Raw genomic sequence first — 25906 nt, forward strand, 5'->3', positions numbered from 1 at the left:
GGGTGATGCAATATTGTGGCGATGGGACAGGGGTTGGAGCTTAGTTGACAGTGCAGGACCCATTAGATTGGAGAGTATTGGTAGATGCACTCGCGAAGATGTGTCACTATCACATGATGAAGCTCAGAGGAGAGAGAGAGAATATCAATAACACCAATAAGAGAAGACAAAATAGAAAACAGGAGAAAAAGCAAATAGCCAGAACCAGCGTATCCGCATGATTATGTTATATAGTTAAGTTTGATTACTCACCAGTAAAAAAAGAGGCATTGAACCCCGTCTTTTGGACCGAATTATCTGAACTGAATTCAATGCGGAGGGAATTTTCTGATGAGGTTATTGGTGTCGGCAAAGTCGAACCACAAAATATCCCGATTGCTTTTGTGTCCGAGTTCAATCCATTTGACACTCGAACTGAATCATATTCACAGTCTTGCTGTTGAGTGCGTAAAAATAAAAACAATATATACATAGAATATTAAGATTAATGTGACAGAAACGATCGTATGAATAAAAATGTTTAAAACCGCAAACTCGGAACTCCTCTTCATCTATATATAAAGTTAGGTGTGTGTATATGTTTGTAAATTTGTATGTAAACGATTGACTCAAGCGAGGTAAATCTTTTTGAAGAAAATTCTGTGGCAAAGCCGTTAAGTTTATTGATATCATGATTAACGCGAGCATTTGGAAGGCAGAAACGATCGTATGGATAAAAATGTGTTAAAAAAATCAACTTTATTATCTAGTTATTAAATATTCAGAACTGTTCATTTACTAAATATAGAGCTTTTCATTTGGCAAATTTGAACGTCATACCTTTAAATCTATCAAAAACAAGCAAATAGAAAAACATGATTATGTTGTAGTTTGCAAGGAAGTAGTTATTTAGTCAATGGAATTTTTCATAATTTAATCAATATGTACTTTATGACGAATACAAGTTTGATTAGAACGTCACTGTTCAAACCAGCAAGGTCTAGAGGACATTAAGAAAATGACAAGCTAGGTGAGGATAGTAGTCCAAATGTTAGACTAGTTCAAATATTAAAGTAATCAAATTGTTAGAGTGGTCCAAATAATAGGGTAGTCCATATATTAGAGTAGTCTAAATATTAGAGTAATCCAAATATTAGAATAGTCTAAATATTAGAGTAGTCTAAATATTAGAGTAATCCAAATATTAGAATAGTCTAAATATTAGAGTAATCAAAATATTAGAATAGTCTAAATATTAGAGTAGTCTAAATATTAGAGTAGTCTAAATATTAGAGTAGTCTAAATATTAGAGTAGTCTAAATATTAGAATAGTCTAAATATTAGAGTAGTCTAAATATTAGAATAGTCTAAATATTAGAGTAGTCTAAATATTAGAGTAGTCTAAATATTAGAGTAGTCTACATATTAGAATAGTCTAAATATTAGAATAGTCTAAATATTAGAGTAGTCTAAATATTAGAGTAGTCTAAATATTAGAGTAGTATAAATATTAGAATAGTCTAAATATTAGAGTAGTCTAAATATTAGAATAGTCTAAATATTAGAGTAGTCTAAATATTAGAGTAGTCTAAATATTAGAATAGTCTAAATATTAGAGTAGTCTAAATATTAGAATAGTCTAAATATTAGAGTAGTCTAAATATTAGAGTAGTCTAAATATTAGAATAGTCTAAATATTAGAGTAGTCTAAATATTAGAGTAGTCTAAATATTAGAGTAGTCTAAATATTAGAATAGTCTAAATATTAGAGTAGTCTAAATATTAGAGTAGTCTAAATATTAGAATAGTCTAAATATTAGAGTAGTCTAAATATTAGAGTAGTCTAAATATTAGAGTAGTCTAAATATTAGAATAGTCTAAATATTAGAGTAGTCTAAATATTAGAATAGTCTAAATATTAGAGTAGTCTTAATATTAGAATAGTCTAAATATTAGAGTAGTCTAAATATTAGAGTAGTCTAAATATTAGAGTAGTCTAAATATTAGAATAGTCTAAATATTAGAGTAGTCTAAATATTAGAATAGTCTAAATATTAGAGTAGTCTAAATATTAGAATAGTCTAAATATTAGAGTAGTCTAAATATTAGAATAGTCTAAATATTAGAGTAGTCTAAATATTAGAATAGTCTAAATATTAGAGTAGTCTAAATATTAGAATAGTCTAAATATTAGAGTAGTCTAAATATTAGAGTAGTTTAAATATTAGAGTAGTCTAAATATTAGAGTAGTCTAAATATTAGAGTAGTCTAAATATTAGAATAGTCTAAATATTAGAGTAGTCTAAATATTAGAGTAGTCTAAATATTAGAGTAGTCTAAATATTAGAGTAGTCTAAATATTAGAGTAGTCTAAATATTAGAATAGTCTAAATATTAGAGTAGTCTAAATATTAGAGTAGTCTAAATATTAGAATAGTCTAAATATTAGAGTAGTCTAAATATTAGAGTAGTCTAAATATTAGAATAGTCTAAATATTAGAGTAGTCTAAATATTAGAGTAGTCTAAATATTAGAATAGTCTAAATATTAGAGTAGTCTAAATATTAGAATAGTCTAAATATTAGAATAGTCTAAATATTAGAGTAGTCTAAATATTAGAGTAGTCTAAATATTAGAATAGTCTTAATATTAGAGTAGTCTAAATATTAGAGTAGTCTAAATATTAGAGTAGTCTAAATATTAGAATAGTCTAAATATTAGAGTAGTCTAAATATTAGAGTAGTCTAAATATTAGAGTAGTCTAAATATTAGAGTAGTCTAAATATTAGAATAGTCTAAATATTAGAGTAGTCTAAATATTAGAATAGTCTAAATATTAGAGTAGTCTAAATATTAGAGTAGTCTAAATATTAGAGTAGTCCAAATATATCAAGCTCGAATTAGGCATTGTAAAAAGTATTGAACATGGGAAATGGAGATGCAATATTAAGATTGCAAGGCACGCAAAAGAAGAAGTGACCAAACTAATAAAAAGAGTAAAAAGATTAGAATTACGGGGAGATGTAAGGAAAATTAGGATCAACTACCTTACTATTTCAATACTCGATTCACTTCCCCCGTCTCTTGAACCAAAGTAGCATTCGTTCTAGACGGGTTGAATTGGCTTCCTCCAAAGGAGGAAGTTTCATAGGAATATCAAATTCACAAACGGTTCTCAGTCACATGTATAGCCTCATCAGGGAAGAGGACGACATGAGTTCAAAACAAAAAAAAAATTATACAAAATACTGTTAGAAACTCGCTCAATATATACATAGGTTGACACATATTCGGTGTGTTTTTAACAGTATTTTGTATAGTTTTTATTTTATTTTTAACTCATTTCCTCTAACTTACCGTGTTCAACAGAGAATCCAGCGGCATTTTTAATTTTCCAATACATTAATAAACACTGTATGTTTTTCGAGCTGAATAAACATGTTACATTAAATAAAACCACTAAAAATTATCCAGTTAAGTAGAAAGGTAACTTATCTTGCCTTTGATAACATTTATTTGTTATATATTTGTTTTTTTTGCCAACTTTTTCGAATCTATGTGTATAGCAATGCAAACCCCAAAGTTGTTTTTCTTTCAATAAAATTTCAATTTTGGACGGGGAAAAACTTACATTATTTCCTTCAAGATCAAAGTAGGAAAAGTTGAGAGTAATTCGGTGTTGTTTCGGAGCCACAATTTGCCACACACAATATTTATTGGTTGGGTAAAGGTCAGGAAATGAGGGGCTCTGGAATGTGCCATTCTCACTATTGATATATCCTCCACAAGCGTCTTTAACAAGAAATAAAAAAAGAAATGATATATAAATAGTGAAACCACTAAATAAACAGTCATTAAAGATACGAATACAAAGTTGCATATACAGACGGTAAGTTGCCATTCTTCAAAATCCCAAGGAAAAAAAAATTATTGGAAATAATCGTAATACAATTTCAAACAAAATAACCTAATCTAAAATATAAAGTTATCTTACCGGATTTATGAAGCGAAACCTATATAATAGTACGTTTGACATCGATATTTGATTCGGACTAGCTTATGTTTTTTGTTTTTGTTTATTTATGTTATTGGCACTGATATATTATATTTCGCTTCAGTGTTTTTTGTGTAAATACTCAATTCGTTTAAGGAATTTGTTAGGATGAATGTATTTTCCCTTAATCACCGAACATTCTGAAACATTTTATTCGGACTAGCTTATATATTTCACTTCTGTTTTTTTGTATAAATACTTATTCTGTCAAAGGAATTGGTTAGAGTGCAAGCATCTCCCCTTAGTCATTACATATTCTGAAACATGAAAGAAAATCACAAACAAACGCTTGGCATCGATATTTGATTCGGACTAGCTTATTTTTTTGTTTATTTTTTGTATCATTATGTTATTGGCACTGATATATTATATTTCACTTCATGAAAGAGAATCAGAAACAGCAAATAATTCAAGAGTTCACGGGTGCAGAAATTACTTGGATTATTCTACCTTCCCGGCTTAGAATTTTGATAAAATGTATTTTGATTAAATGTATTTTGATTAAATGTATTTTGATTAAATGTATTTTGATTAAATGTATTTTGATAAAAGAAATACAAATCTTTGAAAAAAAAAAGAATTACTATTTAATAAAATAGAACACAACGTGTTTAAAAAGAATGAAAATGTGAGAGTCTGACGTGTTTAAACAGAGTGTGAATGTGTTTAATGTGTTTAGATAAATCTTTTACCTTCACATTTCTTGCCATCTGAGTGTAATTCGAAACCAATTTCGCATATACATTTGTATGAACCCAATGTGTTGACGCATTTGTGATCGCAGCCATGGTATTCAGTTACGCATTCATCATATTCTGAAATATTGAAAAATTAAAAAAAAAAATTATATTAAAAAAATATTTTAAATATCGTCAAGGGTGTGAGTTTGATATAGGAACGTGGATTTAATTTGAATGAAATAAAATACCCATCAAGTGCGCTGGAAAGCCAAATCACAACGTAATATTAGGAAAATAAACAAATATTTTACTTGTTTGAAATTTATAATATAAATATATTTCGGAGCTAAACTCCATCTTTAGTATATTGCTTTCGTTTTTTTCTTTTCTTTTTTCTTGCCATGTTGTAAAATTGTAGAAAGAAAAGTCTGTAAAGAGCCACGCGTTGTATCTCAGCAGATTTTGAAATGTTGGAACAGTGTGTAGGCAACGCGAGAATAACGTCAAGGGTGCGAGGTCCATATAGAAACGTTGATTTAATTGGAATAAAATAAAATACACATCAAGTGCGTTTGAAAGCCAAATCACAACGTAATATTAGGAAATAAACAAATAGAGCATAACTTAAACATTGAGAAAGTTAATAAAATTTAAAATCAATCAGCTTCTTTTGGGACACCCTGTATAAGCGTTTACTTCAAACATCAAAAAAGGAGACGTAATCGATTTCAATATGTATATATCGTTAGATACTGAAACAAATGTGTTGAACGGTAAAAATAATGTTATTATTATTATTATTATTATTATTATTATTATTATTATTATTATTATTTTTTTTTTACTTTAAAATTTTTTTGGAAACGTACAGGTTATTCCAAAAGAAGCTGATGGTTAAAAAGATTCATAACTTTCTTAATTTTTCATATTTTTCTTTTATTTTTTCAGCTCATCTAGAGTAACCCTTCCAACGCTATCATGAGTCGTTACACTACCGAGGAGCGGATATTTATTGTAGAGTCATATTTTCGGTTGAATGAGTCAATATCAGAAACTCGAAGAGAATTTCAATGAAACTTCAACACAAGAAATTCCCCTACTCCCAATGCAATAAAACCAGTCACAATAAATGCCCTTAAAAACAATATAGAGGAGGAAATTAGGGCCATAAGCCCTGAAACATTAAGTGATGTCCTGGACAATGTCCTGCAGAGAGCACAAGAGAGTGAAAATGAAAATGGGGGACATTTGAGTAACATCATTTTTCATAACTAAAATTAGACCTTGTGAAAAACATACCCTAGATTAAGTTGTGTAAATAAAATTAGAATAAGTAGACTATGATATCTTACTATATCTAAAAAAATCACGGAGAGGCTCATCTACCTACATATGAAAATTGATAAGCATAATTTAAATATTGATTTTCAAACATCAAAAAAGGAGACGCAATCGATTTCAATATGTATATATCGTTAGATACTGAAACAAATGTGTGTTGAACGGTAAAAATAATAATAATAATAATAATAATAATAATAATAAAAATAATAATAATAATAATAATAATAATAATAATAATAATAATAATAATAATAATAATAATAATGTCAAAGAATGAGAGAAATTAAACGTTGTTTTAATTTGAATAAAATAAAATACGCATCAAGTGCGCTTGAAAGCCAAAGCACAACGTAATATTAGGAAAAAAACAGGCTTTTCTTTCTCCAACTTAACAACATGGAAAGAAAGAAGAAAAGAAAAAAAGAAATAACAACATACTGAGGAGTAAGTATAGCCCCGAAATATATTTATGTTATGAATTTAAAACAAGTAAAATATTTGCTTATTTTCCTAATATTTCGTTGTAATTTGGCTTTCAAGCGCACTTGATGCGTATCTTATTTTATTATTTTAAATATTTAAAATTGTAAGAAACAAATATTGAAATAATTTTAAATATTTTAAATTTAGCAAATAATATTAAAATTTTAAATAATGTTCTAAATATTATGAAAAAAAAAAACTCTAAAAAATTCTAAATATTCAAAACAAAATAAAAAAATAAAAATGCTTTTAAATGTTATGAAAGATATAAAAATATTTCTAAATATTTTAAATGGGAGAAAAAATATTAAAGTAATTTTAAATATTTTAATATTAGGAAAAATATTGAATTTTGTTTTGATATTTTAAACGTTAGGAAAAATATTAAAATAATTTTACATATTTTTATCATAAAAATATTAAAGTAATTTGAAATATTTTAAATCTGGGGAAGAATATAAAAATGATTTTAAATATTTCAATATTTTTGGGAGAAATATAAAAAAGTTAGATATTTTGAATCTCTGTAAAAAATTAAAATTAAAAAAAATATTTTAGGTAATAAATATCTAACGTTTTTAAATATTTTAAATGTTAAGAAAAATATTAAAGTAATTTTAAACATTTTTATCAAAATAAAATACTAAAATAATTTGAAATATTTTAAATCTTGGAAAAAATATAAAAATTATTTTAAATATTTCAATATTTTTTGGAAGAAATATAAAAAAGTTAGATATTTTGAATCTCTGTAAAAAATTAAAATTTAAAAAAATATTTTAGGTAATAAATATCTAACGTTTTTAAATATTTTAAATGTTAAGTAAAATATTAAAGTAATTTTAAATATTTTTATCAAAAAAAAAAAAAAAAATACGAAAATAATTTGAAATATTTGAAATCTTGGAAAAATATAAAAAGTTAGATATTTGTAATCTTCGTAAAAAATTAAAATTAAAAAAAATATTTTAGGCAATAAATATCCAACGTTTTTAAATATTTTAAATGTTAAGAAAATATTAAAGTAATTTTAAATATTTTTATAAAAAAAAATACTAAAATAATTTGAAATATTTGAAATCTTGGAAAAATATAAAAAAGTTAGATATTTGTAATCTTCGTAAAAAATTAAAATTAAAAAAAATATTTTAGGCAATAAATATCTAACGTTTTTAAATATTTTAAATGTTAAGAAAATATTAAAGTAATTTTAAATATTTTTATCAAAAAAAAATACTAAAATAATTTTAAATATTTTATGTCTTAGAAAATATATGAGCATAATTGGAAATGTTTAAATTGTTAGAGAAAGTATTTAAATAATTTTAAATATTTATCGTTAAATATTTAAAATATTTAAAGTGGTCAAATCGTTTATAAGTTACATTCTTCTTGAGGTTGAAGTTTCAATCCTCAATACAAGCAACACTTAAAATACAATTGCGAATTACTTAGGACTTGTATTTAGTCATGGCTGACAGACAGAAAGAGAACAAGCTACCCGCCTCCGTGAATTAAATAAAGGGTTCCATTCGAAATTCTATGCAAATTCCTAATTGCAAGAGAAAGAGTCTTTAGTTTGACAGAAAGTTTCCAGAGTTCGACAAGATACACCTGAAGAAAGTCGAAGGTTACATCGACCGAAATGTTGTGAACAGTAGAATTAATAGAACATTCTTTTGTTTGCCTCGTAGTAAGTCTTTACAAGTATGAACCGTTATCAAAGTGTAGTATCTGTTCTGTTTGGTCTTCCATATGTTAGACAAAAGAATGTTGACATAGAATTATTGGCATGGCAATGACGATAACTAAACAATGAGCGTAGATATATTTAGATTTAGTTCCCACATTTTTGGAGGGAGTTTATGACGGTAGAAAGTATTTTGTGACAGTTTTATGACAGTTGAGAATCTAGTGGATGACAGTCCAATAGGGTATAATTGAAGTTGAGCTACCAGTTGGACACTTAATGATAGTTAGAACTTGAACACAGCTGAACACAGATTGTAGCTCGGAGCAGATGGGGAAATAAATTAATCAACTCGACAGATGAACACATCTTCGTCAGAACGTACATGAAGACGTTAGCATTTAGAGGGTATTTCCCACCGAATATATGTCAGTCTATGTCACGGTAACATATATTGAGCGAGTTTCTAACAGTATTTTGTCTAGTTTTTTTTTAAATTTTTAACTCCTTTTCTCAAACTTACCGCGTAAAAAGGGAGAGTCGGGCGCCATTTTAAATTTTCCAATTCATCGGTAAACACTGCATGTTTTTCGAGCCGAATAAACATGTTACATTAAATAAAAACACTAAAAATTTATCCAGTTTGGTAGAAAAGTAACCCATCTTGCCTTGGATAACATTTATTTGTTATATATTTGTTTTTTGAGAACTTTTTTGAATCTATGTGTACAGTAAAACAAACCCGTTATTTCAATTATATTTCACTTTATTTTGAAAAGTATCAGTTAATGTAATTCTGTGTTTTGTACTTTATTTTTATGCTTGTGATCCCATTCGCACCCTTTGACGATCGCCAGTGTGAAAGACGACGATACGGCCATTAGAAGAGAGGATGGCGAAATCAAATTTCCTTATTTTTACTTTACTGTTTTGCATTTAAATTCATCAAACAACTGACCTTTGGTAAAAGTCGCAGAAAAACCTGCCTTTTGTACTGAGCCATCCGATACGAATTTGACATAAAGTTGATTGCCACTAGATCGGATATCCTCCGGAACTTTGTAGCCACAGAATTTGCCCAGTGACGGCGAGGTCTCATCTGGTCCGTCTCTAATTTCGAGATAATCATAAACGCAGTTGTCGTGATTTTCTATCTGAAAAGAACACACAAAATATTTAAAAAGAAAGAAGAAGAAAAAAACAACAACAAAAAACAAAGAAAATTATTATTATCGTGATCATAATATACATTTACCTCAGTTTCAATATTTATTTACAAAACGCTAAGGGAGATAACTCAGTATTTTGTTACAATATTTTCGTTTTCCTTTAATTTTCCTTTTATATACTTATCATTCCTCTTCTTTTTCTTTTTCTTTTTCTTCTTCTTCTTCTTCTTCTTCTTCTTCTTCTTCTTTCTCATACTTTCCTTCTTCTTCTCATACTGCCCCTCCCTCTTCCTTCTACTCTCCTCTTCTTCCCCCTTCTATTTTCTCTCCTTCTTCTTCTACTCACTCTCTGTCGCCACTCCTACTCACCATTCTATTCTTCTCCCCCTCCTTCTTATATTTCACATCATCCTTTGCTTTCGTTCCTCCACCCTAACTCTCCTACTTCCCCTCCAACCTCTTTTTCTCCTACCCCCTCCTTCCTGCTTCTTCACCTTCTCCTAATTTCTCCTCCTCCTTCGTCTAGTTTTGGTATTTAGAGGTAAGCACACCACGTTGCTTTCGATGCGACTCGATCCAAAGGGTTGATATCGGTTAATATCGCTTCTTACGCACCCGAGTTAGTTACCCTTCACTTGCATTTTTTTTTTATTTTTTATTATTTTTTTTACTCCCGTTCACCGTTTTACAAAGCATACCGCCAATTTGACGTAAGGGCCTACTATTTGGGACCATGCCTAGGAAAGATTAACAAGATGTTGGTTTACATTACATTTAAACTTCTGCATATCAGTACAGTCAGGGAAGCAGGTAGCAGGAAGGGAATTCCAAAGTCTAGCTGTTTGAGGGAAGAAACTATAAGAGTAGAAAGCTTTCTGACATTTAGGGATCTCAACAGTGAAGGGGTGTGATTTTGTTGCTAAGCGGGTTTATCGGGGATATGCACGTCGAGGGCATACAAGTGAAACAAGTTCATCAGAGCATATTCCATTAAAATACTTGTAAAACAGGCACAGATATGCAACATTGCGGCGATGGGACAGGGGTTGGTGCTTAGTTGACAAAGTGGGATCTATTAGATTGAAAACTCTTTTTTGAAGCATATCCAATAGGGAGAGGCCAGTGGTAGAGGTACCAGCCCAGATGTGGCAACAATACTCCACGCATGGACGAATGGTGGCCTTTTAGAAGTACAGGATACTTTCAGGTGTAAGTAGTCTTCTAGCACGATAGAGGGAGCCCACCTTTCTTGCAGCAGCCTTTGCAATGTTCTCAATGTATTTGTTCCAGTTCATATTTCCTGTGAATGTTAAGCCGAGGCGTTTAAAGAAAGAATTCTCAGATAGGGTGTTATTTGTGATAGATATCTGTTGTTGGGCAGGGGGTCTTGTAATTGTTAAAGGAGAACAGCTTAGTCTTACTAGCATTAAATGTCACCATCCATTTGTGACCCCATTCAACTACGGCTTTTGTCTTAGATTTCTATACTTCCTTTCTTCCCTCATGTTATAGAGTGCTGTATCATCAGCAAATATACCCATCTCGGACACAATATTATCAGGAAGGTCGTTGATCAATATCAAGAATAATAGTTTTCGTTAAGTTATAAGATGTGGAGAATAATCAGATTGGAGTTGGGGCTTGTACTTGTCATGGTATGCACCCGGGGTGGGTTGAGCTGATTCCAAGTTAATTTGTTGCATTACAGTCTGTTCAGGTCTGTCCGCTGCCGACTTCGCAGCATACTTCATTGGGAAGATGCAAAAGTCGGTCATAGCTTCCAAGTCAGCTTTGACTGTTGCAAGCCACGTCTTCTTGTTGTGCTATCCTGGGAGAGTATTTGTACAATTGCCTTGTGAATCTGTTCAGTTGGGGGACAATAAAAGCGTGCCCAAACCATAAAAGCCTCCTGATTAGAAGTACTTCCTTAAGGCTCGGAAGCTTACGCCGTGCGTTGATTATGGCGTTTGGAACGTGGTCCGGGATACGAATCCTAAGACATACACACAGTACACACAGACAAAAGTCCTTTATATAATAGACAGTCAGGGTTAGCTGGTGGTACCTGGGCAAAACCTTCTCCCATGGTTTTCCTCTCCCTTTCCTATCCGTTTGGGCTATTTCTCTCTTTGGATACACACACACACACACACACACACACACACACACACACACACACACACACACATCCAACCATACACATACACAAACACACTCACACACAAGCATACATGCACACACAAACATACATGCACACACGCACATATACACACAAACACACACACACACTAATACACGCACATGCACACACACAAACACACACACACATGCACACGCATACACACACACATCCAGCCATACACATACACAAGCATACATGCACACACAAACATACATGCACACATGCACATATACACACAAACACACACACACACACATCCAGCCATACACATACACAAACACACTCACACACAAGCATACATGCACACACAAACATACATGCATACACGCACATATACACACAAACACACACACACACACTAATACACACACATGCACACACACACACATGCACACACACACACACACACACACACACACGCATGCACATGTTTGTCCCATCAAATTCCCAAGCTGGACAGAAACATACCTGAAGAAGGTCGGAGGTTACATCGACCGGAATTTTGTGAAAATGACACTCACGATGAAAACAGTAGTTGGAGGATCCAAATAATACCATTAACCAATCCTCATCTCCAAAAATTCAGAAACATCATTACGAGATTATTGTCTGTATGGACATTCGTAGATTTCTCAACAACTTAAATGCCGAACGTTTACTTAAAACGTGGTGATACTTTTTTTGTTACTGAATTTTTGAGATGACGATTCAGTATTCGTATTATTTGTTGTTGGCTGTTGGTTGGTTCTTTTACGGCATATCAACCCTTTTCAGGTTATTTAATGCTGAATCCAAAGATTTTGAAGAAGATTTTTTTAATAGAATATATTTGTTGTTTTCAAGTCGGTTTCTATTTAACCCATAGTTGGGACCCTAACAGGTACTACCACTCCCGGTCAGAGTGGACCTGGGAACAATAGCAATTAAAGGGTGGCTCTACACTCTCCAAAGCTCGCAAGCTGGGGCCTCACCACTGGATATAGTTTAAGGTCATATTGTTTTTTTTTTACACGATGGTCACCACTTATCAAGGCCCGGAAGCCACTCAGGGATAAGGGTTATTGCAAGTACAGTACGTTAGTGTGGAGATTTAATGAAGCGTTTACTTAAGAGGGCGGTTCATTAGGAATTTGTTTACGTTGGACTTGAAGACATCCAAGGTCATATCCAGGACCTCGGAATATTTGAATCTCCGAGACTCTTGGTTTCATTTTAAATGTTTATTTTACAACGTTTCAGACAACGTAACCTTCTTCAGGTGTCTCTTGTTGAACTCGGGGGATCCTTTCTGTCAAACTTGGGAATCTGAACGGAATTTCAAATGGAATTCTTAACGTAGTAGATAAAGCACTCTTGTAAAATCAAATTACGCTTTTCTGGAGGTTGAAGGTTCTATCGTTATTGCGAGCGAAACACAAAATAAAAATGCGAATTACTTCGTTATGGCTGCCGGAACGAGAGTATGCTATCTTAGTCAATTAAATAACGGGTTCCGTCCAAAATTCTGTGCAGATTCCCGAGTTTGACAGAAAGATTCCCGAGTTCAACAGAAAGATTCCCGAGTTTGACAGAAAGATTCCCGAGTTCAACAGAAAGATTCCCGAGTTTGACAGAAAGATTCCCGAGTTCAACAGAAAGATTCCTGAGTTTGATAGGACACACCTGAAGAAGGTTGGAGGTTACATCGGCTGAAACGTTGTGCAAATAACACTCAAAATGAGAACAGCAAGCTGAAGAATAATATGAGACAAATCTGACGCAGAAACTGTAATTAAAATGATTTTTTGTAGCCGCAGTCCAACCAAACAGTAAGTAATATTTTTACAAAACCTCATTAGATCTTACATTTACTTAATATAATAAAAATAGGTCTTAAAGTTTTCATATGGGGTCCAGAGCTGAGGGAAAGGATATACAAACAGACCCCATTCATTTTCGGGCAATGCCAGGTGTACATGTATGTCAGCAATAGTTAGTTTACATTTATCAATCATCTCAGCAAAGCAATCTACTTAGTGGCAGGCAATATGAATTTCGTCCTGCAAGATCAACAACTAACGAGCTGACTGTAATATTGCACAGCAAATCTATAGAAAGATGGGATTTGTTTCTAGAGAGAAACCTCCTAAGATATTCAAAAACCTTCTGTTAGAGTTTGACACAAAACTTTGCTAGCTATGGAATATCCGGAGCCACCAAATCCAAAACTTCAAATATAAAAACGAGGTCATATTTTGGCGCCATTTTTGGGAACAGCAGTACACAGAGGATCCCCATTCATTCCTGGGCAATGACGGATGAATATGCCTGTCAGCAATGATCGTCAATCGTCTCATCCTGCAAGATAAACAGCTGACGTGCTGACTGGATATCGTATAGGATTAGTAAATCTATCAAAGGTGAGTGTCGGTTTCTAGGACGGCAGCTCTTGACATGTCAAAGGCCTAGCACAAAAGTTCATAACCTTGCCAACTATGAAATATATGAAACCGCCAAATTAGGCATAAAGACGAGGTCATAATTTAGCGCCATTTATTAACCCTTTATGACCTGGTTGAACTAATTCGTTCAGTCATAAATAAATGAATATAACGGCATAAATAAAGTGGGAATTGATTCAAACACGCCTTATACGCATTAGTTCAGTATCTGAGTAGATGCCAGATATCTCCAGATTGTAACTGTTAATTGCTTACATTAACTATGCCGTCATCTGTCACAGAGAGTGAAGGATTTCGTTTGCTGTCATTAACACACTTTTTTTCAAGCACTATGGATAATAATCAAGGTAAGTTTATGAAATGCAAAAATTCTCAATGGTAATTTAACTATTGAACTTCATAATGAAAGATCATTACAGTAAAAACGTCTTAAAATCATAGTAACATTACTTTTTAAACTAATTAAAATTAACGGTTAATATTTTTTAATATCTACATCATAATTCAGGTCATAAAAGGGTACAGATTTTATTCGTTAAGAAAAGAAAAAGATTTCAACAAACCTCGAATGACTGGAACATAAGTCCGACTGAATATCCCTTCTGCACGGTTAATCGCCAAACACATTCCTGATTGGCTCGGTAATCATCGGGCGAATTCGGGCTAGTCAATATGCCGCTATCCTTGTTAATGACACCACCACAAATGGCTGAAACAGACAAAGACAGATTACATGTACGTTTTCTATATAAAGTGGTTTAATTGAAAATCTTTCTTGCTTATCTTTTGATAGCTCAAACGATAGGGAATGCAGCTGGAGCTCTGAATGTTTTGGTTTCGATTTTAGCTGATGGTACTCAAGTCAGACTTTAAAACTTTTGAAATCATTATTATATATTAGTGTTGTAGGCCCGTGCTAGGGGTCACAATAAAAAAAAAAATTTTTTTTATTACATTTTCACCCCAAACAAGACACATCAGGGCTCTATAGAAATTTTTTTTTTTTTAGCTGACCTTTGACAACTAAATATTTTCGTTTACTAGCCAAATAGAAACGTTACTAGCCAAACCCACATGATTTTTAGAATATGACCTCTTTATTCTGTGACGATTATGTACATAATAAAGTTGTTTTTTTTTGTATTCTTTTAATAAGTGTAATTCTAAATATACAACAAATTTTATATTAATACTTGAAGGTATAAACATTCTAATTTCTTCAGATATTTTTTTAACAGCCTTCGTAAAAAAAAGAGTATATTGTTCTATTAAACTTTTATTGTTTAAATAATTTAACTTCGTTTTATTTAAAAAAAATTGAAAATATATTTTTTCTTAGTAGTTAGCTTTGGAAGACTCAGTGAAAGAAATACAATCGCTAAAATTATTTCTAGTCGACACTTTGAAAAATCACTCGCAAATGCGACTGTTTCACTCGCAATGTAGAGCTCTGCACATTGCCACTTTGATGTAGGGGCCTACTATTAGGGACACAGGCTACAGGGGTACTAGGTGGGGAGTTGGGCAGCAAGATGTCGGTTCATGTTACACTTGAACTTCAGCATGTCAGTACAGTTGGGGAAGCAGGAACCTGGCAGGGAGTTTCCCAAATGAAAGAAACCACAAGTACTGTAAAGTGTATAAAAAATAATATGTATTTATCATAAAGAATACAGGAGCCACTAAAGTTATATGAGAGGAACGTGTTTGTAGTATGCAGTTAAACATGGTATGAATGTCTCCATTTAGTCTCTGAAACCAGTGGTATCCATAGGACTGGTTGATTCCACTTTGTTCTCAAATAGGGGTGATTTGTACCCCCACAACAGGTACAATATAATATTCAATATAATAATACAATATAATATTCAGTATAATGATACAATATAATATTCAATATATTAGGTACAATATAATATTCAATAGAGTATTGGCTCTGTAATAAAAAATATGAAATCTGCATGAATAAAAATATATTCAAACATATAAATAAATAAAACAATAGATGCATATGCATACGTGTGGGAAAATATTTAACCGATAAACTTTTAAACTATTGGTCACATAACACTGAAATTAACAGGAAATAGTCATCATACACCAAAATATAGTTTATAACGAGTAAAATCTTTGGATGGATGAATAGCGCATAGAGGAGGTATGTAATTCTTTGCTGAAATAACCTGAATCTCATATTTACAAACATTAGAAAATAAAAAATAAAAAAAAGAAACGAAATAGACGGATTGAAGTAGTTACTGACGTATAAATGTTGGCAACCTTCACTTATGGAATAATGTCAGCAGCATTACCCTGCTCACTCGTACTAACTTACTTTTATTGCGTTGGCCAAAAAGTTTGGTTGTTTAAAAAAAATTTTTTTTAAGGAAAGAGGAATGCAAGCATAAAGTTTAGAAACATAATCGGATTTATGTAATTCATTTTCCACGCTCGACTTGGAAATCTGGAGAATGTCTGCGATTTGTCTGATTGTCAAACGGCAATCTTGTTCAACTACAGCTTTCACTTGGTTCATCACTGTCAATCACTTCCGGCCGGTCATAGCAAGGAGCATCTTTCATTGAAGAACTTCCTGTTCGGAATTGGGCAAACCATTTCTGGCACACCCGTTCTGTAACAGCATTTTCCCGTTACACGTGATATATCCTTATGCAAGGTTCTGTAACCGTAGATGATGATGATGATGATGGTCATGATGATGATTATTATGATGCTGCTGCTGCTGCTGTTGCTGCTGCTGTTGCTGATGGTATTGGTGACAATGGTGGTGATGATGATGATGATGATGAATGATGATGATAATGATGATGAATGATGAATGATGATGATGATGATGATGATGATGATGATTGTAATGGTGGTGGTGATGGTGGTGGTGACGATTGTCGTGCTGCTGCTGATGATGACTACGACGACGACGGCGGCGGCGGAGGCGGTGGTTGTAATCACAAAACGCGGAATACATCTACTGGTTTATTTTAATATAATTTATTTAAACTTTTTATGAAACAAAAACTAAAATATCAAAACAAAATAAAACACCCCCCTAAAATAAAAAAATAAAAAAATTAAGAAAAAGAAGAAGACAAAAAGAAATCGTACGAACCTTCATATTTAGCCACGAATCCTTCGCCTTTCTTTTGGCTACTCATAAACCGCAGCCACATCCGACTGTCTGTTGATTGAAGAACTCCAGGCACAGTTTTGCCGCAAAATCGCCCTGGAAATATACACAAATTTAAATATTCACAAAAGAAAATTATATATCTGTGTTTTCTGTATCGAATGCGTTGGATAGCAGGAGAATTATTCTTAATCGCCCATGCGTCAATATTATCATTTGTAACCATTGTTTTTAGCCCCGCACCGAACATATATTGGCATTCTACGCCAATAAGTTGAGGTACTGAATTAAATACTTGTCAGGATAATCTGGCGACAAACGAAAATACAGTTTTCACAGGAAAGTACTAAATCAACATTTTTCAGCCAATGAAAATCGTTTTAAGCTCAAAATCTAAGAAGCCGATAAAAACTCCTATAAAAACGAGGAAATAATCAGAATTCCCCAGCTGGCGCACTCGAAGGACCCAAGGAGGTATGCTAACACTGCAATGTAGTCGGTATAAGCTAACACTCGAGACACGTTGCATGCAAGCAATCGCAAGGAAAACAAAGACAAGGAAAAAATTCAATTCACTTTTTTTTAATGCAACAATAGACATTTATTTACAGGTACTTTCCAGAATAACGCCTTGTGTCTTGTTCAAACGTTTTCTCGTACTCCAATGTACTTAACAAAGCTCTGCCGTATCGAATACATGGTACTCTTTGTCTGGCCATGTTTAGGGCGTGTCTTTTCCTGTCGCTCTCGGATCACGTGAGTATCACGTGAGTAACACGTCTATTTCTGTCATTCTCGACTGTTTTTCTTTTTTGTAATCTTTTTTCCCCTTCTTCCTTGCTGTGACGTCACCTCATACACATCTCGGACATTTGCATACAGCTGCTACTGTTGTCACAAGTGTAACTGGCGTGATTGAGGCAAGGAATTTTAAAGATTACCTCTTTAGAAAAATGTGCTAAACAGCAGGTGTCGAATATTATTATGTAGAAATGACGTCACGTGTTTGACAGGCGAAGACAGGGAAGAGTTTCTAGTCAGTGGTACTTGGGAAACAAAGAGAACAAACATGGTCTAAAAAATGTAGAGAGAATCTAAGTGGATATTGTATCCAGACTCTGCCCATGCATCGACCATTTGAAAGAAAATTAATACTTGATCTCTCCCTTCCCCCGAAGGGCACACTATCTGAATTTTCAATTCCATTGTATTTCCATGAGTGTTAAACAGAAGATCACGACCACAAAAGGGATTAACGCTCATGCATGGAAAGCGACGACGGAGAAAATGAAAACCAGCGACCGCGCACGTATGTAAAAAAAACTTATTGATTGTTCCTTGATCGAAAGTAAGAGTTACGACACATCGTGATTATATGAATTTCATTCTATAACGTCATAGCAATATTTCTATTTTGGTGCACATTTCTTTAAGCTGTCCGAGAGTTGCCAGCCTCTTAAACAGATAACATTTTTTATGACCATGTAATTCTCTTACATATATACCGGAAGTGGATGTGTGCACCTGAACCAAATTAAGGTCCGTTTCTGTCGTATGAGAAATAGTTGTTAAAGTTAGCACTTCCGGATTCGGATTTTAAAATAGGAGTCTCGGTAGGAGTTCTAGTCATATAAAGTAGGGATTACATTCTTCCTCTATAAACCTGATAAACAACCTCACTGTCCACTCAAATATAGACGCGTCTTAATAGTGAGGCAGATGTCCGGTTATATGTTGAGACCCTACGTCAATAAATAGAGACTATGCTTACTAGTATGACCGCGGATGTATGTAAAATACTTTTTGTTTTGTTAGTTGTTTCTCGGCGAAAACGCACAAGTACGCATCCGTTAGAAACGACATGGGCGAACTGCTCGTTTAACCTTGTTTAACGTTTGATTCATAAAAATGCCACACTAGGCCATTATTAAAATGACTTTTGCTCTATTAACTAAGTACGGCTGTTAGTCCTGCGCAATTCAAGAGGTTCAGCTTCCCAGGCCGTTGCCTCTCGCCTTTCAGACGAATAAGTCTATTGCTTGCTGCCTGAGGCGCCCTGACAAGGGAATGCAGACGGCTGTTCGGAAAGTTTTTAATAGACCAGATTGCTACTTTTTTAGGGGCGTTGGCTTGGCTCTCCCCCACCTTCCAACATGATGCTGAATGTTTAACAAGAGAGTATCAACTTCCATTTTTTTTTAAATTCGTGATAGTCAAGATTGTCTGCTATTTTTAACTTCCGGTTTCTGCTGTCTATTTGAATGGATAATTAGACGTAGTAAAAAAAGCCATTCTTAACATGAAAAGAAAGGGGAGGGCTTCCACGCCATCTGAGAGGAAGATAATCATTAATCAGAAGGGACCATGTCTTGCTTGCCATCTTCGCCCGTCTGCAGAACGGTAACCACGAATTAAAAAAGGAGCAGATAATTTTAGCTTTAACAAAAACTTTTTGGACAGAACTCAACCGAGGATTGAACCCGAGTCACTAGGATCATTAGCAAACACTTGTACAATTATACCAGATTAACAAGGTAGTTATATTTTTTTATATTATAAAGGAGTAACCACTCATCAAGACCCGGAGGTTAATGAGTGTAGTGTAGTAACTAGTTGATCCAGAACTTGTTTACATTAGACTTGAAGACGACCACATTATAATCAGCTGGAAAACAGGCAAACAGAAGCGAGTTACAAAAGCTTGCGGTTCTAAGAAAGAAGTTTTGTTCATGGAATCTACGGTCATATTGTAGTCAGCTGGAAAGCAAGTAAACGAAAGAGAAGTCCATAGGTGTGCAGTTCCAAGACAGGAGCTTTGTTCCTGGAATCTATGTTTAGGTTTAGGCACAGATAAAGAGTAGGGAAAACTATTGATAGTAGTTTCAGACAGACGAGTGTTTTTAGTGAAAGTTAAGCAACGGAGGACCATAAGTTGGAGCTCAGACGAGCACTTGCCATGAAAATAACGATAAACAGAAGAGTCGTTGCGAGACAAGCTCGCAACGACTCTTCTGTGGGAAAGAGGGTGCAGGGAAGAGAAAATGGCATCCCCCACTAGGCTATGAAGTCTATTTTGAGCTCTGTCAAGGCAGGGTGAATGCTTTTAGCAGCTCCTGCCCAGATGTGGCAACAGTACTTTATCATTGGAGTACTTGGCTCTTATATAGGTAGAGAGATATTTGTTAGGCAGAAAAGTAAAAAAAAAAAAAATAGAAAAAGTTGGGAAAGATAAGTTTTTGCGTGGGGTGATCGAGTTTGGTTGGTGTGGTAGCAATCACCTTACTTTCAGGTGATCGGAATATTCCAGAAACCATGAAGATTTTTGTCTTCGTGTGCTGAGATATTTCTAGCAGATGAATTTTGGTTTGGTTGCATTTGGCCACAGCTGTTGTTGCAGTTGTCGTGATTGACCGCAATCTTGAGATATTTACCAGCACGCAGCGGCTAACGTATCGTGCTCGCCACAGCTATCAAACCTCGTAGATTTTACTCCTGTGAAGCCGGAGAAGATTTAATAGAATGTCGGCTCATGAATGGCGTTTTGAATAAAAGCTGAAATTACAAATAAGGCGAGAGAACAAAAGATCTGACATGGCCTCGGAAATTACCGCGAAAGACACACAAGACGAAGTTTCTTATTTGACCAAAGTGTAACACGACTCCAAGAAAGAATAATGGTTTACGAGGCAAGCGAAGGTTATCTGAGCTTTTCCCGATCAATTATACGAAGTGTTAATCATTTAACTTCTGAAAAAATGTTATTACGAATATTCTTTAATGAAGTTCCTCAAACCGATATGTTTGCAAAAATATAATGCTACAATTAATACGTTTAAGAATTATAGATATATCTATCTATTATATCTACAAAAGCGAACGTGTGTGTGTGTGTGTGTTTGTGTGTGTGTTTGTGTGTAGGTCTGTGTACATTTCCCTACACAATAACTCCGTCAACTTTCAGTCTACAGACTCGAAATTTGATATACAGGGTACTGAGATTTGGGAAAATCTTTGCAATGCGTTTTTGGACAGAAATTTGTCTGTTAAGGGGTCAAAGTTCAAAGATTTGACCTTTGAGAACTCTACCAAACTCCTCCGACAATTAAAATTTTAGATATAGGTTCCTTGGACATGGACCTAACTTAATAACTTGATTTGAGCCCAAAAGAATAAATGTTGAGGGGTCATAATAGGGGTCAAAGTTAAAAAAATTTGACCTCTGCGGTATCTACCAAATTACTAAAGAAAATTTCTGGTCTAAACATTTGAAATTTTACATAAAGGGTATTCAGAGATGGGGCAAGCTTTTTAATCGGTTTGGTTCGAAAATTTGAGCTACAAATATATAAATCTATGTATGTATGTTTGCATGTCTGCCTAAAACTTTCGATAGAGGCGACAGATTTTCACAAGATCAGTATCACGTTTTTTTTTCACGTTCTTTTCCTCCTTCGCGGTACGGGTTCGAGCCTGCCTTCCTACTACCACTTTTTTTTTTTGCTTAACACACACCTCCAAACACCCGGGCAACGCCAGGCACCCATGCTAGCACACACACACACACACACACACACACACACACACACACACACACACACACACACACACACACATATATATATATATATATAATTATTTAATTGTACAGAAATTCAGAAAAACATTGGTACCGTCGGTTTCAAGCCCTTTTCTGAACTTCTGTGCAATTAAATAAATAAATATTAAGCTCTTATATCCAAAAAGTTTTTCTTTGTAATCGCGCACTTTGTTGGAATTCTTTCCCAAAAAACAGTAAACAATATATATATATATATATATATATATATATATATATATATATATATATATATATATATATAAAGCTGAATGTGTGTGTGTGTGTGTGTGTGTGTGTGTGCGTGGTCATGAATAGGCTCCTATATAGTTGACTATTTTAAAAAACTGATTACATATAATGATAGATATATCGAGACACAGGAATAGGTATGTTTGATCTGGCAGAACAGTGGTTCATTAAAATTGTGAGGTCTGCGTTCGCGCCTGGTCCACAAAGTATGGAAATGAAAAATTAAAAAATTAAAAAAAAAACGTTTACAAGTGTTTTTGATATAGATGTACATAATAATACTTTGATAAGTATGTTTTAAATTAAATAGGGATGGTATAATAAAATTGTGGGGTCTGCGTTCGCGCCTGACCTCCATAGAATGGAAATAGGCACAAACTTTAATAAAGACTTTTCATATCTATCTGCGTAAGTATACTTTGATAATTATGTTTCAGTTTGAAGAAATATGGGGTAATAAAATTATGGGGTGTTCGTTCACGCCTGACCTCCATAGAATGGAAATATGTCACAAAGTTTAACAAGTTTTTTTTAAAATATAGATCCACAGAATATTGTGATAAGTGTTTCAGTGTGAACAGGTATGGTATAATAAATTATGGGGTTCATCTATTTTATTTTTACTTTCATCATATTTTGCTTTGGTTTTGATACGCCCAAATTCGAAGCTATCTCTTTACAACCCTTCCTTTCCATAACCTATCATACTTTCATAAATCAGAGTCCATTTTCTGTAGACTGTTTTTGAACCCAGTCAACTACGGGTACTTTTGCTAGTATATATATATATATATATATATATATATATATATATATATATATATATATATATATACAAAAACGTTGTTAAAACGGTAGAGTAGCGTTATATTTTTTGCAAAAAAATCAGTTTAGTGAACTTCGATTTTGTTTTTCATTTTACGGAGAGAGCAAAGCATATTTCTCATCTTGTTGTGAAGTCTACATCCGCTGTGTATGGCACGAATTTTGTATGGAATGAGTTTTTAGTCACATTATCGCAATTTTGAACATTTTTACCTATTTCTTTTATTACAGTTTCACCTTAAAAAAGGCACAGTGCCACTTTGATGTAGGGCACCACTATCTGGAATACCTTAAAAAAGGTACAGTGCCACTTTGATGTAGGGCGCTACTATCTGGGATACCTTAAAAAAAGGCACAGCGCCACTTTGATGTAGGGCGCTACTATCTGGGATACCTTAAAAAAGGCACAGTGTCACTTTGATGTAGGGCGCTACTATTTGGGATACCTTAAAAAAGGCACACTGCCACTTTGATGTAGGGCGCTACTATCTGGGATACCTTAAAAAAGGCACAGTGTCAATTTGATGTAGGGCGCTACTATCTGGGATACCTTAAAAAAGGCACAGTGTCACTTTGATGTAGGGCGCTACTATCTGGGATACCTTAAAAAAGGCACAGTGCCACTTTGATGTAGGGCGCTACTATCTGGGATACCTTAAAAAAAGGCACAGTGCCACTTTGATGTAGGGCGCTACTATCTGGGATACCTTAAAAAAGGCACAGTGTCAATTTGATGTAGGGTGCTACTATCTGGGATACCTTAAAAAGGCACAGTGCCACTTTGATGTAAGGCGCTACTATCTGGGATACCTTAAAAAAAAGGCACAGTGCCACTTTGATGTAGGACGCTACTATCTGGGATACCTTAAAAAAGGCACAGTGCCACTTTGATGTAGGGCGCTACTATCTGGGATACCTTTAAAAAAGGCACAGTGCCACTTTGATGTAGGACGCTACTATCTGGGATACCTTAAAAAAGGCACAGCGCCACTTTGATGTAGGGCGCTACTATCTGGGATACCATGTAGGGAGTTTAGCAGCAAGATGTTTGTTTACATTACACTTGAACTTCTGCAAAAACCCTGAAGGGAATTCCATAGTCTCGCAGTCCGAGGAAAGAAATTCATAGATTAGAAGGCTTTCTGGCATATAGGGATCTTTACTGTGTAGGGGTGGGATTTTGCAGCTTGTCTGATTTATTTCGGGTATTTACGTTGAGAAGGTACAAGAGCTTGAAGTTCCTTGGGGCACACACTATTAAAATACTTGTAAAACAGGAAGTATGTATTAATTCAAGAATAAGAACAAAAACAAACAAATAAATAAATAAACAAATAAAAAAAAATAAATAAATAAACAAATAAAAAAAAAAATAAATAAACAAATAAATAAACAAAAAAACAAATAAATAAAAAATAAATAAATGAACAAATAAATAAACAAACAAACAAATAAATAAACAAATAAATAAACAAAAAATTAATAAACAAACAAATAAATAAATAAATAAATAAATAAACAAACAAATAACTAACTAAATAAATAAACAAATAAATAAATAAACAACTAACTAACTAAATAAATAAATAAATAAATAAATAAACAAATAAATAAATAAACAAAAAAAACAAATAAATAAAAAAATAAACAAATAAATAAATAAACAAATAAATAAATACATAAATAAACAAGTAAATAAATAAAAAAATAACTAAATAAACAAATAAATAAATAGACAAACAAATAAATAAAAAAAAAAATAAACAAATAAATACATAAATAAACAAATAAATGAATAAATAAACAAACAAACAAATAAATAAACAAACAAATAAACAATAAATAAATACATAAATAAATAAATAAATAAATAAACAAACAAACAAACAAATAAACAAACAAATAAACAAACAAATAAACAAATAAATAACTAACTAAATAACTAAATAAATAAATAAGCTCACCTAATTTTGTTGATCCTTCGTAATATCCATCGCGCACTTCAAGAAAATCTGTGGCGCAATTTCGAGATTCCGGAATGTCCATCGATGTGATATTCAGGATGATTTTCTCCCCATGAGTGGCAGATATTCGCCATTCACAGACTTCTCGATCGGTCGTTTCCCGCTGACTTGGATCATGCGAAAATTGTCCTGCTGCTGCCTGCAGCGTACGACCACAAGCTGAAAACGGCAAAAAAAACAACAATAATAACAATATAAGTATGAACATTTTGCAAATAAAACATCTTTACTATCAGAGAACAGATATTGCTGGTTCCATAATTTAATTTTATTGCATTCGACAGAGTTTTCTTTTTATTCTTGGTTATTTTGTCAAAGTAGCCAGACATTTTCTTGGTTCCGATTGCTAGATTGTATGATGTGGCTCCGAGTGTTCTTGTTTCGACCACAATCACGTTGACACAACGGGTCTCGCCAGATCACCGAAGTTAAGCAACGTCGATCCTGGCCAGTACCAGATTAGTGACCATTTGGAAAGGCGAGGCGCTGTATGTTCCGCGAGGTAAAATACGAGGTTGGGAAACTGGTGCGGTTTATCCTTCTCTTGAGGGCCTCTCTTAAGCCGTGGTAGACAATCCATCTAGTGATGGCGTCACGATAAAAAATACCCCTGATAGCCCTGGCGAAGCATCAAATATTCAGCTACGGACAAGCTATCAACTCGTGATGTGAGTTCAATCTCGGCTGCTGCGGTATTTTTACGTTTATGTTTACGTATTTTATTTTATTATTATTAGTATAATTCGTTTTACATATGCTCTGAAAGTATACATTTATTTTTATTGAGCCTAATTAATTGTGCCAATTTTGAAAAAAAATTTATTGAAATATATATACACATATATATGTGTGTGTGTGTGTGTGTGTGAGATATATATATATATATATATATATATAATATAAAGCTGAATGCGCGTGTGTGTGTGTGTGTGTGTGTGTGTGTGTGTGTGTGTCTGGTCACGACTAGGCTCCTATACGGTTGACTATTTTAAAAAACTGATTACATATAATGATAGAAGATGTATCGAGACACAGGAATGGGTA

At 33.3% G+C, this 25906-nt stretch overlaps 1 protein-coding gene across 1 annotated transcript in view; it reads right to left on the minus strand.

The window, feature by feature from the left end:
* LOC145266316 (tolloid-like protein 1) overlaps positions 1 to 25906 on the minus strand; it is a 213627-nt gene that overhangs the window by 20181 nt on the left and 167540 nt on the right. The window contains exons 7-13 of the mRNA XM_080121875.1: positions 24803 to 25021; positions 17150 to 17263; positions 14586 to 14731; positions 9189 to 9384; positions 4726 to 4848; positions 3611 to 3771; positions 253 to 436 (exon numbers count right to left, since the gene is read on the minus strand). Of these exons, the coding sequence (XP_079978001.1) occupies positions 253 to 436; positions 3611 to 3771; positions 4726 to 4848; positions 9189 to 9384; positions 14586 to 14731; positions 17150 to 17263; positions 24803 to 25021 (1143 nt within the window). The remainder of the gene's footprint in view (positions 1 to 252; positions 437 to 3610; positions 3772 to 4725; positions 4849 to 9188; positions 9385 to 14585; positions 14732 to 17149; positions 17264 to 24802; positions 25022 to 25906) is intronic.

Source organism: Euprymna scolopes, chromosome 41 (genome assembly GCF_053919585.1).
Source record: "Euprymna scolopes isolate OS-2025 chromosome 41, ASM5391958v1, whole genome shotgun sequence".
In the NCBI taxonomy this organism is placed as follows: Eukaryota; Metazoa; Mollusca; class Cephalopoda; order Sepiida; family Sepiolidae; genus Euprymna; species Euprymna scolopes.